The sequence below is a fragment of the Heliangelus exortis genome, chromosome 1 (genome assembly GCF_036169615.1).
Source record: "Heliangelus exortis chromosome 1, bHelExo1.hap1, whole genome shotgun sequence".
NCBI classification, from domain to species: domain Eukaryota; kingdom Metazoa; phylum Chordata; class Aves; order Apodiformes; family Trochilidae; genus Heliangelus; species Heliangelus exortis.
This window is the reverse complement of record NC_092422.1, coordinates 33336148-33351843: the sequence shown is the minus strand read 5'-3', so window position 1 is coordinate 33351843 and position 15696 is coordinate 33336148. Positions and strand designations below refer to the sequence as shown.

Below are 15696 nucleotides of genomic sequence, written 5' to 3'. Positions count from 1 at the left end.
AAATTATTTATGAACTGGTAAAGGACATGATTCTGCTTTTTCTAGATTTGTGGAAAAGCAATCTTTCACAAGTAGGAACAAAGCCCAAGTGCTGAATCTGAGGTGCATTATTAAAACATTTATATTTTTTCACACCTTTAAAATTTTATAAAATTTAAATATTTTCATTAAGAAATAATGAAAATACGTTTAGCCCACTCCAGCTCACCTTTTTTTAAAAACTGATTTGTAGCTAAATAATCTCAATCATAAATGGTTGCTTAGCAATCAGCAAAGAACAAGACAGAAATACAGTAAGTAAAGAAACTCACTGACGTATTCTGTGTTTGAATCATGGCATTCATTAGAAACAACAGAATAACAGCAACAGAAGTTTGAAACAGAATTCTATTAATAAAAGAAACATCTCTCTTTAGCAACAAATTACGCATTTAAAAGCTACAAATTGTGAGTCACATGTCTGCTCTCTAAAAAAGTCCTTTATTATTTGAAATACATTAAAATCCTTCAAATTTTGATGAAGCCATTATTTATCTTTTGTTTTAATTCAATTGTCAAGTGTGCTTCCAGTGATTTTAAAAACAGTATATATCTACAAAGCAAGCAAGAGTTTACAGCTTTGAAGACTTGAAATTGATTTTTAATGCACCAGCTTTCAAACACTACAAAGGCTGCTCTCTGCTGATAAAGACAGTAAACAAGAAATTGTCCTTTAAATGCTCCCTTTAATGTTTTTCTTTAATTAAAAATCAATCAAAAAACATTGCCACATTAAAAATTAAAAAATTAAGACATTAAAAACATGTTTAAGTTTTTTGACACACGATGAATTCAAACTAGTATGAAAACTTATGTCACTTTTGTTCACTTGTGTTAGACTTTCTTTGCACTGTAAACATCGTTAATCAGCACATAGGACAACATAAAGGTAGTTTATCACTGAACACAGCTATTTTTACTGAGCAGAAATGTTAAAAATATGACAAAATAAAACGAGATGTTATAAAATTACTGAAGGAGAACTCTCTTTTAATACCTTTAGATTATTTTAATATATTCCTTTCCTCTACTCAAACCAAAGCCTATTTATGTAGATTAGTTACATCTAGAGTCTCATTTATCCAACCTGTATTTATCCTTTGATCACAAAGCTTGTTAACTTAAATGGTCTTTTATTGTTATGATTCGTTTTCCCATAATTATGCAGTTTAACTGCCTGATTTTTTTTTTTTAATAAATATATGCAAACGCGCCAATCATATTCAGCAGTGTTATGCTGGATGTTCAATGAACTGTATGAGCCATTTCAATACAATAAAACTGCCTGGAAGTGTTCCAGGGCAAGGACTGCAAATTCCAGTAATCATAGTGTCACCAGAACTAGTACAGGCAAATACAAGCGTGTCACACATATATCAAGAGATGGTCTGAAACACTGCCTGAAACCAATTTTGCGTGTCTATCACTGCAAGAACTTACAATGCATCGACCAGAGGTCCCACCCACACAGCTGAAATCATGCATTTGTATCATGTAACAAGGCTTTTCCTTTCCCCTTTAGAGTCTTGCTTTGGCATGCCATGGAGACTGCAGCACACAGCCACCCAAGCAGGGAACAGGATGCAATTAGAAACTTTTCTATTACAGGTAAAAGTATTTTATGAACCAGAGAAACTCTGGTCTGACACATACATCATAATGCCAGTAGAAAGGTCCATGGCTAAAATAAAATACTCTTCACTTGAAAGATTTTGGATCACTTATAGCATATTAAATTGAAAATAGACCAGCATGGAACTGATTGTCTTTGGGGCTGAAAGTGGAGATACCTCCTCACTGCACAAAAGTGAGAAGCAAATTGACCTTTATGCTGTTCATAACAAGTAACACTAATCATTGGCTGAAACTATCCAGTTATATCTTTATATGTAGAGGACTCATCAGTTTTGAGGACACATCACCAAAAAGGAGCTATCTTCTCATCTCAAGCAAGTGAGAGATGAATTGATCTTATGCTATCCTTTTTATACAGGTAACAACACTAGTGGAAGCAATTCAGTAAAAGAAAGAGATGCTTCTCATGTGACCTTAGTAAGTAAGAATTGTATCAGAAGCCTTTGGGATTAACTAGAAAATATATGACTGCTCAAGGAGGTTATTTAAAGCACTGCCTAATATCCTAATTAACAGGGACATTCATATGAATTTGCTTGTTCTTGAATGCAGTACTTAATACCAAGTATTCTATCTAAAATGTTTAATAATTTATCCATTATTTCTCTTTCTCATAGGATTTACAATAATTAATCCAGAATCTTCTTCTGCTAAAAAAAGTGTCTACAGAAGACTAAAAACAAAGGTTGCACTAAAAGACCATGACAAATAGGTTTCTAGGGCCTAGAATGCACCGTGGTTAAGATTTATGGCAAGCTGTACGCTACTGCATTTCATCTCATCATATCATCAAAAGCAGAAACAACCAGTTAATCTCCTTGTTGGCCCCTTAAAAACATAAAAAATGAAGCACTTAAACTCAAGGAACTTTTCCTTAAAATCCTTTTGCCAGTCTCTTCCTAGCATCTTTATATATATATATATATATATATATATATTATATATGTTTTTTATTTTTTTTTCCCCCCCCCCAGGTAAAAGCCTGCAGTCCCGTTTTGCTTGTTTCCTTTATTTTTGAACCCTTTAGCATTAATTTCACTGCTACTCCTTTTACAGCTGCAGTAGAGATACAATAGAAAGAATAAAGCTCTCAGGCTATTTGCTGCAAAAATTTGTCCCAACTGCTCTACTCTGACCTTTTGACATCAAAGGGTTGATTCCATACTTTTAAAGACAAAACCAGAGCTGTGTTTCCGCTCTGGTCAACAAATCATTGTATAAGTTCTTTTCACAGAAAATTCTTACCTGTTCGAAAATACTAAAAAAGTCTTCTCTTTATATATGTGGGCACTTCTCAGTTTTGAAGAGGATTTCTCTTCAAAGTACCTCTGCTATGCATCCTGTATGTTTTCTTCAGGAAGGAAAAATAATCCCTACACATACACTTTTTAAAAATGGAATGACTATCTTGCACAGTGAAACCTAAAAATAATTTTACAAGGAATTTAACTTTTGTAGAAACAATGAAAGAAAGAGAAGTCAAGCAGGATGTTTATAAATGTATCTGTAAGTACTACCCAGTATGTTAATGTTTTCTGAGGAGAAAGGCAGTGAAAAGGAGGAAAAAAAGCTGAGGGGAAAAGACAAAAAAAAAAAAAAATTTTTTTTTTTCAATTAAAAGAAAAAATTCCAACTGTTTTACAGACAAATGTTGTGGCTTGGAAGGAATTGAGTTTTTAATGGCATTTTTGCCTCCTTAGAGAACAGAGGTTATAAATATATTTTCTTAATACCAAGGGGCATTTGCAAATATTTTACATGTACCTAATGATAATTTTCCATGTAACAATATCTGCTGAAATTTAGAATAACAGTGTATTAGGCACCCCTAAAACATATGAAAATAGTGAAAATATATGTTCAAAAATATGTTTAGAGTCTGATTTTTTCTTTCAGCTACACACCTGATTATTTTTAAATTTTTATTATTTTATATTTTATTTACTTTGTATTTTATTATTTTATATTTTATTTACTTTGTATTTTATTATTCTATATTTTATTTTATATTTATTTATTTAAAATTTTTAATTATTATTTACAGTTTACATCAGAGTTACAAAATCTTCTAAACTCCAGTATCCTTAACTGTTTGTAAAGAAGCTGTAAGAAAACATCACAAATAGCTGAAATCTAAAAATAAAGGGTCAAACCATACTATTCTTAGCTGTTCATTGTAAGGCTTTGTCACAAGTTACTCTTGAGCCACTGAAATCATTGATGAAGCAAAATTTCTGTCATTTACTGAAACATGAGTTAGAACAGGTCTTTCAATCAATATGGGTAAGGATAATAGAAACCTGACCAAATCTTTAGTTAAAAGATAAGTCTTCAAAGGATCAGTCATCAGAATTGTTCTGATAACCACAAATTTGTGTGGATTTTCCCATTTAAAATTTGACAGTGACAGTGAGCACCAAGATGAGGAAAGCTCAGACAACTTGAAGAGCCCATGAAAGCTGCAATCCAATAAATCCTGCATGATTTGCTTCATGTATTTTATATTAATTACACTAGCTTTCCTCAACTCATAATTTATAAAGCAGTCAGCTCTATGAAGACATTATTAGTCTTAAGTTATTTGTTAATGAGAATTTCTGTTCTGGCAATCTAATTTTCTTTCACGTAATATCAATATTCTTCTTCAGGTTCTTAAATTGATTTTTCTCTATTATTTTTAGTGTTTCATAATACAGCATTTCATCTTGGAAAGTTCTTCAAATCTCTTATGGATCTATATATCAGGAATGATCCTTTTGAAACCATATTGCTATAAACAAGATCAGAAAGGAGCCCAAGATCAAGACTAGAGCAGATGTAACACAAAACAGGAGCCCAACTCTGCTTCCTCTGTCTATTTCAGCAGCCAGGGCAGATGCCACAGGGAGCTGTGTGTTGTCAGGTCTGGTCCTAAAATATATGTAATTTGTGTCACAGTTCCATGAAGCATATCTTGATGAAAAATGAAATAATGTTTCATGAAAATATAGAAAAGATCCTGCCCTGAAATTCTTGCACACGGCAGGTATCCTGGTATTGACTTCATTAAGTAAAACTAAGGCTACAGAATGACACATCAAAAAATAATCTATATTAACTTTCAGACTGTATTCACTCAATGCAAGCATTCACAAGAGTTATTTTTAAGATATCTGATCTTACAAAAAAATGTAGAAACTACCATAATGCATCTTAGCCAGGATGTTCTGAAGTTTCATCTGCTGACAACTGAGTGTCCTTAGATAACAGCCATAGAATACACAGCTGCAAAATTTTGAGGATTATGGAGTACAAACCTACAAACCTGCAAATGTGTAGAACTGCCACATTACCCTCTTGATGCAAAATGTTAACTTCTACTGGCTCTAGTGAAAGAGATTAATATTCCTCATTTGCAGTAGAAGATACAGAAATAAAAAAATTAATACTGCTGTTTTCTGATAGGAATTTAATCCACTGAGAGTGAATGCAACTTCTGTGAGAAAAGTTGTTTTTCCTTATACTGCAGAGGCTGCAGACTTGTTTTGACAATCTTGAAATTTCTGAGCTGAAGTTTCTCAAAGTAAAGTCTCGGATAGTATATCTAAAGACAGAGCAGCACTAATGTAGCTTGTATTTCTATTACCCCTGAAGATTCTATCTTCTTAGGTGTAACTAGACACCTGGCAACGAAGCTGCACTTGGACTTGACAGTAATCTGTTGACACATCATAAACATCGGGTGCCTGAAGTATTATGAATGATCTCTACTTTATCTTATAAAATGCTACATGACTGCCTAGTAGAGCAGCAATCATGATTTCCAGCTTGAGACCTGCTTACAACACAGTCACCCTTTTTTCTGCTGTTGATTAGCACAAGCTGTGACCACCATTTTTTTTATTCAGTCCCATCTCATTCCTCATATATTTACAAGCCTCTCCAAGTTGCACCACAACTTCAGTAATAAATAATCTCTAGGATGACCAATGTATCCTGCATATGTAGACAGTTTGCTACACTACTTTTATGTCATGTTGAGGAACATTTTCTAGATCCTATTTGTTTAAAGAAACAATCTGTTTTCCTTTATTCAATCTTTTCTCTACTGTAAACCCGAAAGAAGAAATTGCAACTTGTTCACCCAGGGAAAGGCGGAAATTCAGAGCTTTTCAGTAGGAGAAATGCAAAAATAAATGTGTATGCTTGCACACGGTATTTCTTTTTCTAATGTCCTATCTTTAAAATAAAGAAAAATCCTGTTCCTCTTAGTCAGGTGAGTTGGTCAGCTTGATTTACTCATCATAATGAGACAAATAGAATTTGCCTAGTAGCCTTTAAGGTCTAGAGTGAAGAGAAAGGTTATTTCAGCCATGAAGTTTCCAGTTTCTCCTGCTTTCCTTTCATCTCCCAAATAAAAATTAATAGTTTGAACCCCAAGTGATTCAAAGCTAGCATGGAATTTTGAATCTGACAATAAGGCTGTATTTACATATTTTTACCTGACTTGAATTTGAAAGCACTGTTTCTAAAGTATGTTTAGCATATGACTGCTGAAGCTAAAAGGAATGAAACATGCTAAAATTTAGCTATTCTGACTTCCTAGTATGTTACTGGACACCATTCTTCATCCCCATCAACCTCATGTGCATATCAAATCACAAATCGCCTCTTTTCAGAGGCCCTAAGCACTTGCAAGTCTCTTGTGCCAGTAAAAGGTGGAGGTATACTGCATCCTTGGCTACCCAGCCAAAGTTTTATACATGTATGTATGCTTACATGTTTAAATTACTTAATTTTTATGGTACTGAAGAAGCTCATCAATTCATATAATTAACACATCTGTATGCAACAAAGTAGTGAGTGAACACACAAGTTTTTAAACTGTGTGACTAATGTGTAACAGAAGGCACTTAAAGAGAGATAAGATTACACCGTTCTTACAGATATCAGGCAACTGCTGGTCTTTTTGGGCTAGTCTGAAGCCCACAGTCACTAAGTAACACTTTACTCCATAGGTATTCATTGATATAAATTGGGCTATCTGCAGAATTAAATATTATTCATTAGAAATAAGGCAATCATAAAGCCTATCAACTTTACTAGCTCTTACTGCAAAGCAAAAAAAAAAAGTGTTATGCACTCCAAATAAGAGTGAGAAAATCTGTATCTTACTGAGAAAGAAATTATTTAGTTGATGTTAAATATTTATAGACTCAATTGGATATACTAAGTAGTAATGTAATATTTAGTATGTGTATATATATCCATGGATATACAAGTATGTACACACAAACATATACATATAAAGTTTTAATAACAGGCTCCTGCTGGAGTATTCTGCCATTAAACACTTCCAGAGAAAATGAGAGTGAAGCTCCATTGTCTGAATTACATAATATAAGATTATTGTGTGTCAGTAATATACCCAGAAAAACTAAAGTGAATATTCACTAGAGAACACTCACATAATCGTTTACCTTTTCCTTACTGAGGTAACAAATAAAACTGCTTTTCTGAGGTGACTAATGAAGGGAGATAATAAAACAGCTGTTTGGGTTCTTCATCTTTTTCCATTTGCTGTACCTTTGATTCCTAACTGTGCAATTTACTTTTCCAGACACAGGTTTTCTGGAGTGATTAAGGATATTGTAGATCCACAGAGAGGGCTGATCCTTCACTATTTTGCCTTAAGATTGCAGTTTGAACTTTACCTGAGGCAGAAGTACAGGACCAGACACAAAGTAGTATCTACATACCAAATGCAAATGCTATATGAAATTTATTCCAGGGATGTGGAAATGGAAAATACAAGATGTATTTCAGTAATGCAGAATTTTAGTGAAGAGGCTCAGATTTTCTCATCTAGTTTCTTTAAGTCTGGGCTTTTCCTAAATAGAAACCAACTACCCTGTTTCATATTGTGTATTTGTTTTGTCAATACACCTACAAAATATGTCATCAGTAAGTATGTTTGAACAGGTCGTTCACTAGGGAAAAATGAATGTTTCTTAATCTACTGGCTGGACCATCTAAATAGCCAAAATTCTCTGTGCAGATGTTCAGGGAAAGCAAAAACAGTATTAGATATACCAGTATGTGCTATGAAGAGTTACGATTAACATTACCCACAGTTGTCATAATGAAAACTGTTACAGAAACCACAACACACCTTTTTAAGGGAGGAAATTCCTCTTTCAGCTTTATATAGATCTCAGGGAAAAAAAAAATCATGATTGATATCATACAGTGAACACTGTAAAAAAAAAGGAATCATATATTCCATAGGGATTTTACACTACAATTGAATCTTAACTACTCAGTAGCATCAATACATGAATTAATTGCTTTATAGACATTACATCATTGCAGAAAAGTATAATTTTCTGTCTTTTAGTAACTATTACACTTGTCAGTATGAAAAGAAATGTGCTCTTTTTTTTAGCATTCTGATAACTCCATTTTACAGTAAAAACTTGACATTACTCGAACAACTTTTAAAAAGTTTCATTTAAACTTATTTGTTATTTAAAGCATGAACTATAAATCAAATTATCTCTGGTTGTGCCCTAGCCTAAACTCTTTCCTAAAGTGCCACTTTTGTTAAAATTGATTCTGGGTTATAGTATTGCTTCACTCACCTAATTGATAGCAACACAAATTCATGATAGGCATAAAATGAAATTGTTTCTGTGACACAGCTCAATAGATGATTGAGTATTAGTCCACAGTGACCTTGTACATCCAGTCTTTTCTCTTTTTTTCCCCTTTTCCTTCACAGTTATAAATATTCAATTTATAGGCCAATGGATATTGCAATTTTGGTTACTGAACCTACTGGTTACCAACGGCCCCTTCTATTTAGTTTAAAACATTAGATACAATTGGCAACTAGAACATTCGGTGTTCACCGGCTGCAGAGAATGGTAACTCAGAGGTATTACAAATTTTCTTTTGGTACATCAAGTGTCTACAGTGCAACTTCTTTCTCACTAGCTGCATACATAAAACGAGTCTGTGTCACTTCTGATACACTCAGCTCATTCCCCTATGACTCAGAGCAGCATATTAGGAGAACCAGAGGATAAAACAGATATGACATTTCAAATACGTTTAATAGTCATTATCCAGAGCCTGCTTTCAATTCAAACGTTAAAAATCACTTTGGAACATACCTGTAGTGTTTGAACATTAATCTGCATTAATCATGAAGTAATTCTTTAAATTAAATCAATCTGAGCCAAATTCTGCTCTCACCTTCACTCTGAGAGTTCACCACTCTGCAATACATCTTCCGAGCTTGAACTTTAAACTACCTGCTAAAAATTAAGTCATTATTTGATCAGCACCCCATATCCAATGGTCCAAATTCTGCCATTTCTCACATTCACAAAATTCAGCAGAGGACAATGTGGATATGACTGGCAGCAGAATGCAGCCCAGATGTAATTTCTAAATAAGCTTTGGTAGAAGACAGCATTTTTTGCTATAAAGCAAACATCAGTATTGACTCAGGCTACTGGAAATCTGACTAGTTTTTTTGATGTTTTATGACAGGATGTGAGATTTGTTAACATTTGGGGGAAGGAGGGAATCACCACATACATATTCTTTCTATTTGATTAAGCAGAATTTTCAACGCTGAAGGTATGGTTGTTTATGGGGAGAGGAGGAGGCAGTGCGGGCCCCAATGATACTCTTCTGCATCAAAAAAAAAAAAAATATATATATGTTTATGTATATTTGTATTCTAAGGAAGGAAATTAAAAAAATTAAAAACATACATCTTGGAAAGATAGCTCGTATTTACATACAGGATTGGAGGGCTATAATACACTGTTGCAATAGATGTCCTCAGTGTGTAGAGTTTCTCCCATGTCCTGTTAGTTACTGCAGGTGATATGACTGCTTAAAAAATTCTCTTCCCCTTCTCCACCCCAAACCAAAGCAAAATGAAACCCGTGAAAGTGCCCACATCTGTCTGAAGATCTTCTGGGAAAATACCCCAGAATTGCCCAAAAATACTAAATGCCTACCTGCACTCTCACATGCACCTCTTTTGCACTGCCATAAGTCTGCTTCAGTGGGTGCTTACTTTTGAATCACACAGGAAATACCGGTGTGATAGCAGAACCAGACCCACCAGATGTGGTCTGGTTCCACTTTCATTAAATCCACCTCTCCTTAGTGACTTGTGTTGGTCCCTTCAGTGGTGCCTTACAGCAGATTTCACTGCAGACAAAAGGTAAAGTTAAACCAGTGCCTAAAGTGAGGTCCAGGGTATTCTAAAAGTCTCCTACCTGAATTATGGACATCCGGCTCGGGGGAGCCTCGCTGGAGTTAGTCCCTTGCCCTGTGAAGCTGGTGTGGCAGCCCACATGTCCCTGGGGTACAGTCAGGTTGTTGGAGGCGGGCTTCAGGTACATCACCTCAGATCTGGGAGAGCTGAGGGGCAGGCGGGTCTGGTAGTCAAAGTACATGGGTGAGGTGGCCAGGGATGGGCTGCTCACCACATTCATGACATTGAGGGGGCCCCGGCTGTCCTCACCCTCACTGGGCACCAGCATAATGTCATTCTTGCTGATCTTCTTCTTCTTGCCCTTGCCCCCTCCACTGCTACTGCCTCCTCCTCCCCCGCCACTGCCTCCCCCTCCTCCCAGCTGAGGGTGGCTATACTCGGCAATGCGACAATTATAGGTGCGGATCTCCTTGTTCTCTCTCTTGCACTTCACAGCAATGGTGATCATGGCAGCCAGCAAGATGATGGAGACAGTGCTCAGTGTCACGATCAGGGGCAGCGACAAGTCCCAGTGTGGTCGCCGATGCTGCTCACCGTTCACCTGAGGCTCTCCAGCCTCAGGTAGGGGCCCTGCCAAGGCCCTGACAATGAGTTTGGCCACTGCAGAGAGACTGGGCTTGCCATGGTCACTGACTTTTACCACCAGTTCAGCCACAGGGCTGAGCTCCTCCCAGTAGGGGTGCAAGGTGCGTATCTCACCGCTAGTGGGGTCCATCTCGAAGAGGTGCTCCTCATTGCCTTCCACAATCTCATAAGTGAGGCGCCCGCTCTCCCCAAAGTCACTGTCCAGGGCACGGACAGTGCCCACAGGGTAGCCCACGCCAGCGTTGCGTGGCACCTGCAGCTCAGCAGTGTCATTTATGAGGGCGGGCAGTACGATGAGGGGTGCATTGTCATTGACATCAAGCACGGTGACGCGCACCGTGGCATTGCTTTCACGGTGAGGTGAACCTGAGTCTTTGGCCAGCACACGAAACTCAAAGTGCTTTGTCTGCTCGTAGTTGAAGCTCCTCAGGGCGTAGATAGCACCATTGGTGGGGTTGACAGAGACATAGGTGTAGATAGAGACATCACCTACATGCCCAGGCAGAATGGAGTAAGACACTGTCCCATTTTGGCCCAGGTCAGGGTCCTGGGCCAAGACAGAGCCCAAGTATTCTCCAGGGATATTGTTCTCGGGCACTTGTAACACATAGAGGTTCTTGCTGAAGCGGGGTGGATTGTCATTCTCATCAAGGATTCGGACAGAAAATGATTTGGTGGAATTGAGTGGGGGGTTGCCCCCATCACGTGCCACGATGGTCACATTGTACTCATCCTGTGCCTCACGGTCCAGGGGCCGGTCAGTAACCACAGTGTAGAAGTTGTCATAGTTCTCCTCCAGGGTGAAAGGGACGGCTCCAGGCCCACCACCACCACCCAGCACCCGGCACTGGAGTTGCCCATTCTTGCCAGAGTCACGATCGGTGACCCGCACCAGGGCAATGACGGTGCCTGGTGGGGCAGCCTCACTCAGTGCCCCCTGGCGAACGGAGACAAAGCCAATGGTGGGTGCATTGTCATTGCGGTCGATGAGGCGGACAGTGACCTTGCAGTGAGCAGGGATGGGATTGGGCCCCAAGTCCCGAGCCTGAACGTCGATCTCGATGAGACCGTTCTCCTCATAGTCCAGATTGCCTTTGACACGGATGAGGCCACTCTGTGGATCGATGCTAAACAGGTCACGGACACGTTCGGGAGCATAGCCACTGAAGGAGTAGAGCACCTCTCCATTGGTACCCTCATCAGCATCAGTGGCATTAAGGTCGATGACAGCAGTGCCCAATGGTGCATTCTCTGGCAGCTCTACCACATAGGAGGCTGCTTCAAAGACAGGGCTGTTGTCATTGGAGTCAATGAGGCGCACATTGATCTGCACTGTGCCTGAGCGTGGTGGGTCACCACCATCCAGTGCTGTCAGCACCAGGGTGTGGTGGCTCTGTTCCTCACGGTCTAATGGCTTTTGGATGACCAGCTCTGGAAATTTTGTGCCATCACCACGGGACTTCACATCAAGGGAGAAGAGGCCATAGTCATCACGGGTGAGCAGGTAGGTGCGCAGCCCGTTGTCCCCAGCATCTGGGTCGTGGGCACTGGTGAGGGGGAAGCGGGTGCCGGGAGCAGCATTTTCTGAGATGTCCATGTCCACCTGGTCAGAGGGGAACGCTGGTGCGTTGTCGTTCAGGTCCTGGATCTCCACCTTGATCATGCAGATCTCCTGGTCGTTGGCAAACACCTCGAGGGACAACTGGCACTTGGCGCTGCGCCGGCACAGCGCCTCGCGGTCGATGCGCTGCTTGGTGTAGAGCAGCCCGCTCTCCCCGTCTACGTCCAGGAGGTGGGGGGCCGAGTTCTCCAGTACCCGGAAGGTGGATTTTGTGCCGCGGCCGCCGCCGGGGCCACCGCGCTCCGCGGGCAGCATCCCGCCTCCAGCCGCGCCCGCTGCCAGTCTTGCATCGCGGCCGATGTTCCCGATCACGGTGCCCGCTCCTTGCTCCTCCGGCACCGAGTAATTCAGGTTCTTTAGCGACAGGGCGGGAGCCCAGCAGAGAAAGAAGCAACAAATGGAAAGGTACATCCCCAAGCAGGGGTGGGGGTGCCAGCAGCTGCAGCGGCGACCAGGGTTGTCCCCGTCTTCTCTGCCTCCCACGCAAGGTTTGTTCTTCCTCCTCCTCCGTCGGAGCTCTCTCTCTATTTATTTATTTATTTTTTTAATTATTTTTGGTTGCCTTCTCTCTCCCTACCCCTGTATTTTAAGTTTCTGAACCTGTTGCTCTAAAACATCTGCAGAGACACAGGATGAGAGGCAGCAAATGGACCATGTAGCTCAGAGGGAGGGAGCAATCAGGGAGGGGAGGAGGGGGCGGGGGAGAGGGGGGAGAAGCAGCTTCGGCAGCGTTTCAGCAAGCGCTTGCCGTGCTTGCAGTCCCCTCGCAGTTACTTCGGCTGTCCAACTTTGGCAGTAGGAGGATTTCAAAAATCATAAAATTTGCAAAAGATCTTCTCCTCAGGGCAGGCGAAGTGTTGCCGATCCTTGATTCCCCGCAGATGTACAAAGGATAATAAAAATTAATAACAATAATAAAAAATCAGCAGCAGTAGTTGTTTCTCTAAAAACGATCAAAAAAAATTTTTTTAAATATGTGTATTTATATATACATAGGAAAGTGGGGTGGCCACAGGTCTGTAAGCAGGGGTGGAAAAGCTTATTTGCTACTCATCACTTGTGATGCGATTGATGGAGTGGAGGGGTGGGAGAGAGACAGAAGGGGAAAAAAAGTCTCAGCTTGTTGTTGAAGCCCTCTTCCTGTGCAGTGACAGGCAGTGAAATGTCTGATTGCACCGCGGGGTTGTTGGTTTTCAGGGAGTGTTTTGCTGCATTTAGAGATCTAATCTTGCACTGCTTGCGGCAGAGAGCTGCATCTCTCTGCCATCGGTATTACCCCCCTCTCTGTCTCGTACACCCTCACTCTTTCGTTCCCGAATCACAAGGCGAGGGAAAGAGGATTGCAGGGCAAGAGGGGAAAGCAAAACACACACACACACATAAAGCTAGCAAAAACTAGTGTCCGGATTTGCAGTTTCCTTTCTCTTCCTCTACTACCAGCCACGCACTCGTCCTTTTGTGGGGAAAAAAAATTAAGAAACCCACCAGCTGACTGTCATCACTAGCAGTAGATATATATTTTGCGAGAAATCACAGGCTGTGCTCAATCAGATGCACACTTGTGTTTCTTTAAGACAGGCCAGTAGCCGCCGCCACCACCACATCCTTTCCCTCCGTCTATCTGTGCGTATGTGCGTATGCGTGTCTGAGAAGCTGCACTTTTCTCGATGCAGTTTAATTCCAGTTTGCTTTTCTCTCCAGCCGAGAGGAAATCAACAGGCAACCCATGGCTGGACGCATAGATTTTAAAAAAAAAGAAAAAAAAAAAAAAAAAAAAGGAAGAAAAAAAGAAAAGGAAAAAAATAAAGGAAAGCAAGAGAGAGAGAGAGAGAAGGAGGGGGGACCGAGGAGGAGGGGAATGAAAGAAAGAAAAGCCACCACACACACTCACTCTCTCTCTCTCTCACTCTCTCTCTCGCTTAGTCTCTCGCTAAAAGGGAAACAGTCTCTGTATTCACAGGGCTGCACTGTCAAGTGCCTCTCTTTTCTTTCTATTCAGCATCTCCTTCCAATGACACTGCCGCCTAGTCCTCTTCATCTAGGGGAGGGGAGAAGAAGAGGAAAAACAATCCTGGAGATGAATAAAGTGGGAGATCTTTTAATCGACTAATTCGCTTATAATAAAAGCTATGCAGTTCCGCGATTGGTATGATGCATTTTTTGCAGTGCTTTCAAGCTCTAAGAGTCTCTCTAGGCATCTTGGTACAGGGGAGAAGAGCGGCGGCAACGCCAGATGCGTTCCCCCCCTGTCTGATACACCTTTCTCAGTGATACGGTGTATGGGTAGATATTGGCCAACGGTAACCAAATTTTATTTCAGGTTCTTCTAACAATTAGAAATAAATGAATGGCATATCCAGAAATGCAGGTGTTTCAATCTGCTGGATGAGTCAAATCCAGCGGAACAAATCACATTCACTATAGCCTCATGTTCCTCCCTTCAGACGTTAGTTGCAGCTTCTTCCTAACGCTTTTCTGACTCACTCTATAGACAGGAAAAAAAAAATCATAAGATTTATGGGGGTTTTTTGGGGGGAGGAGGAGAGGAGAAGGAAAAAAAAGAAAAAAAAATTAAAGGGGAGGGTGTGGGATCCAGCTACACTTTTACTATACCTCTTTCTCCGGGAGACTGAGGATCAGGAAAACAAGGCTGTTATCCACTCACTGGCACAGAGGCGCGTCTGTCTCCTGCTTTGCTGAGTGTTTTTAACCACCTTTCCTCAGTGTTATGTGTGAAATAAATCAGAGATCTTTCATATTAAAAGGAAAAAGAAAAGAAAAAAAGAAAAAAAAAAACAACAGAAAAAAACCCAACCAAAACATAGGTTTCCGATACATAGCTCACAGATCTAGTTCCGAGTCTCAGTTCTGCACTGTTTTTTTCTCCTTTATTTGAGTCCGGACCCAAAGTACACAGTTAATTCTGCAACCTGTGGTAGAGAGGCTTTCAAAAGAAAAAGAAGGAAAAACAAATGTTCTTCTCTGCCTCATTGGTGGGTGGCCCCTCTCAAACAGACGGTCGCCAGTGTTAGCCAGACAGCATGCGAAAGGTACGCCGATCCCCGATAAACCAGATCCATTTCACCAGCCGCCCGCAGGTAAGTGGAGAGAATTCGGAGAAAATTCAACAGTTGGAGCCGCTCTGCCTCTGCCTCTCTCTCTCTCTCTCTTTTCCCACCCCCCCTCCTTCTCCACCTCGCCTCCCTCACTGCAGCACTGGCGGGGCTGCCGCGCCGCGCCGCGCTCGCCCAGCGCCGCTCTCCGACTGCCGCTATTCACCTCACGCCGCGACTTAAACATTGATACGGATTCCCCGCCAGCCAATCGGTGGCGGCGGAGGAGACCGGCCCCGGGGCCGCTCAGCCAATGGGATGAGGCGGGCGGGAGGAGGGGGCGGGGCGGCGACGGGCGCTTGGTGTCATTGATTAGATCGGGTTCGGTGGGAGACGCGCAACGTGCGAAGGGCTCGGACGGGCGGGCGAGTGGGCTGCGGGGGCTGGTTGCCGCGCATCGCATCGCACCGCACCGCACCGCAGAG

At 40.9% G+C, this 15696-nt stretch overlaps 1 protein-coding gene across 2 annotated transcripts in view; it reads right to left on the bottom strand.

Moving 5' to 3' along the window:
• PCDH17 (protocadherin 17) overlaps nucleotides 1–15294 on the bottom strand; it is a 93644-nt gene extending 78350 nt beyond the window's left edge. The window contains exons 1-2 of one of the 2 annotated variants that reach the window (XM_071740495.1): nucleotides 14772–15294; nucleotides 9954–13024 (exon numbers count right to left, since the gene is read on the bottom strand). In XM_071740495.1, coding sequence (XP_071596596.1) covers nucleotides 9954–12569 — 2616 coding nt within the window. In that variant the 5' untranslated portion in view covers nucleotides 12570–13024; nucleotides 14772–15294. Of the gene's footprint in view, nucleotides 1–9953; nucleotides 13025–14771 lie in introns of those variants that run through there. The other variant, XM_071740504.1, reaches the window with a different exon arrangement.
• Between the last annotated feature and the right edge of the window lie 402 nt (nucleotides 15295–15696).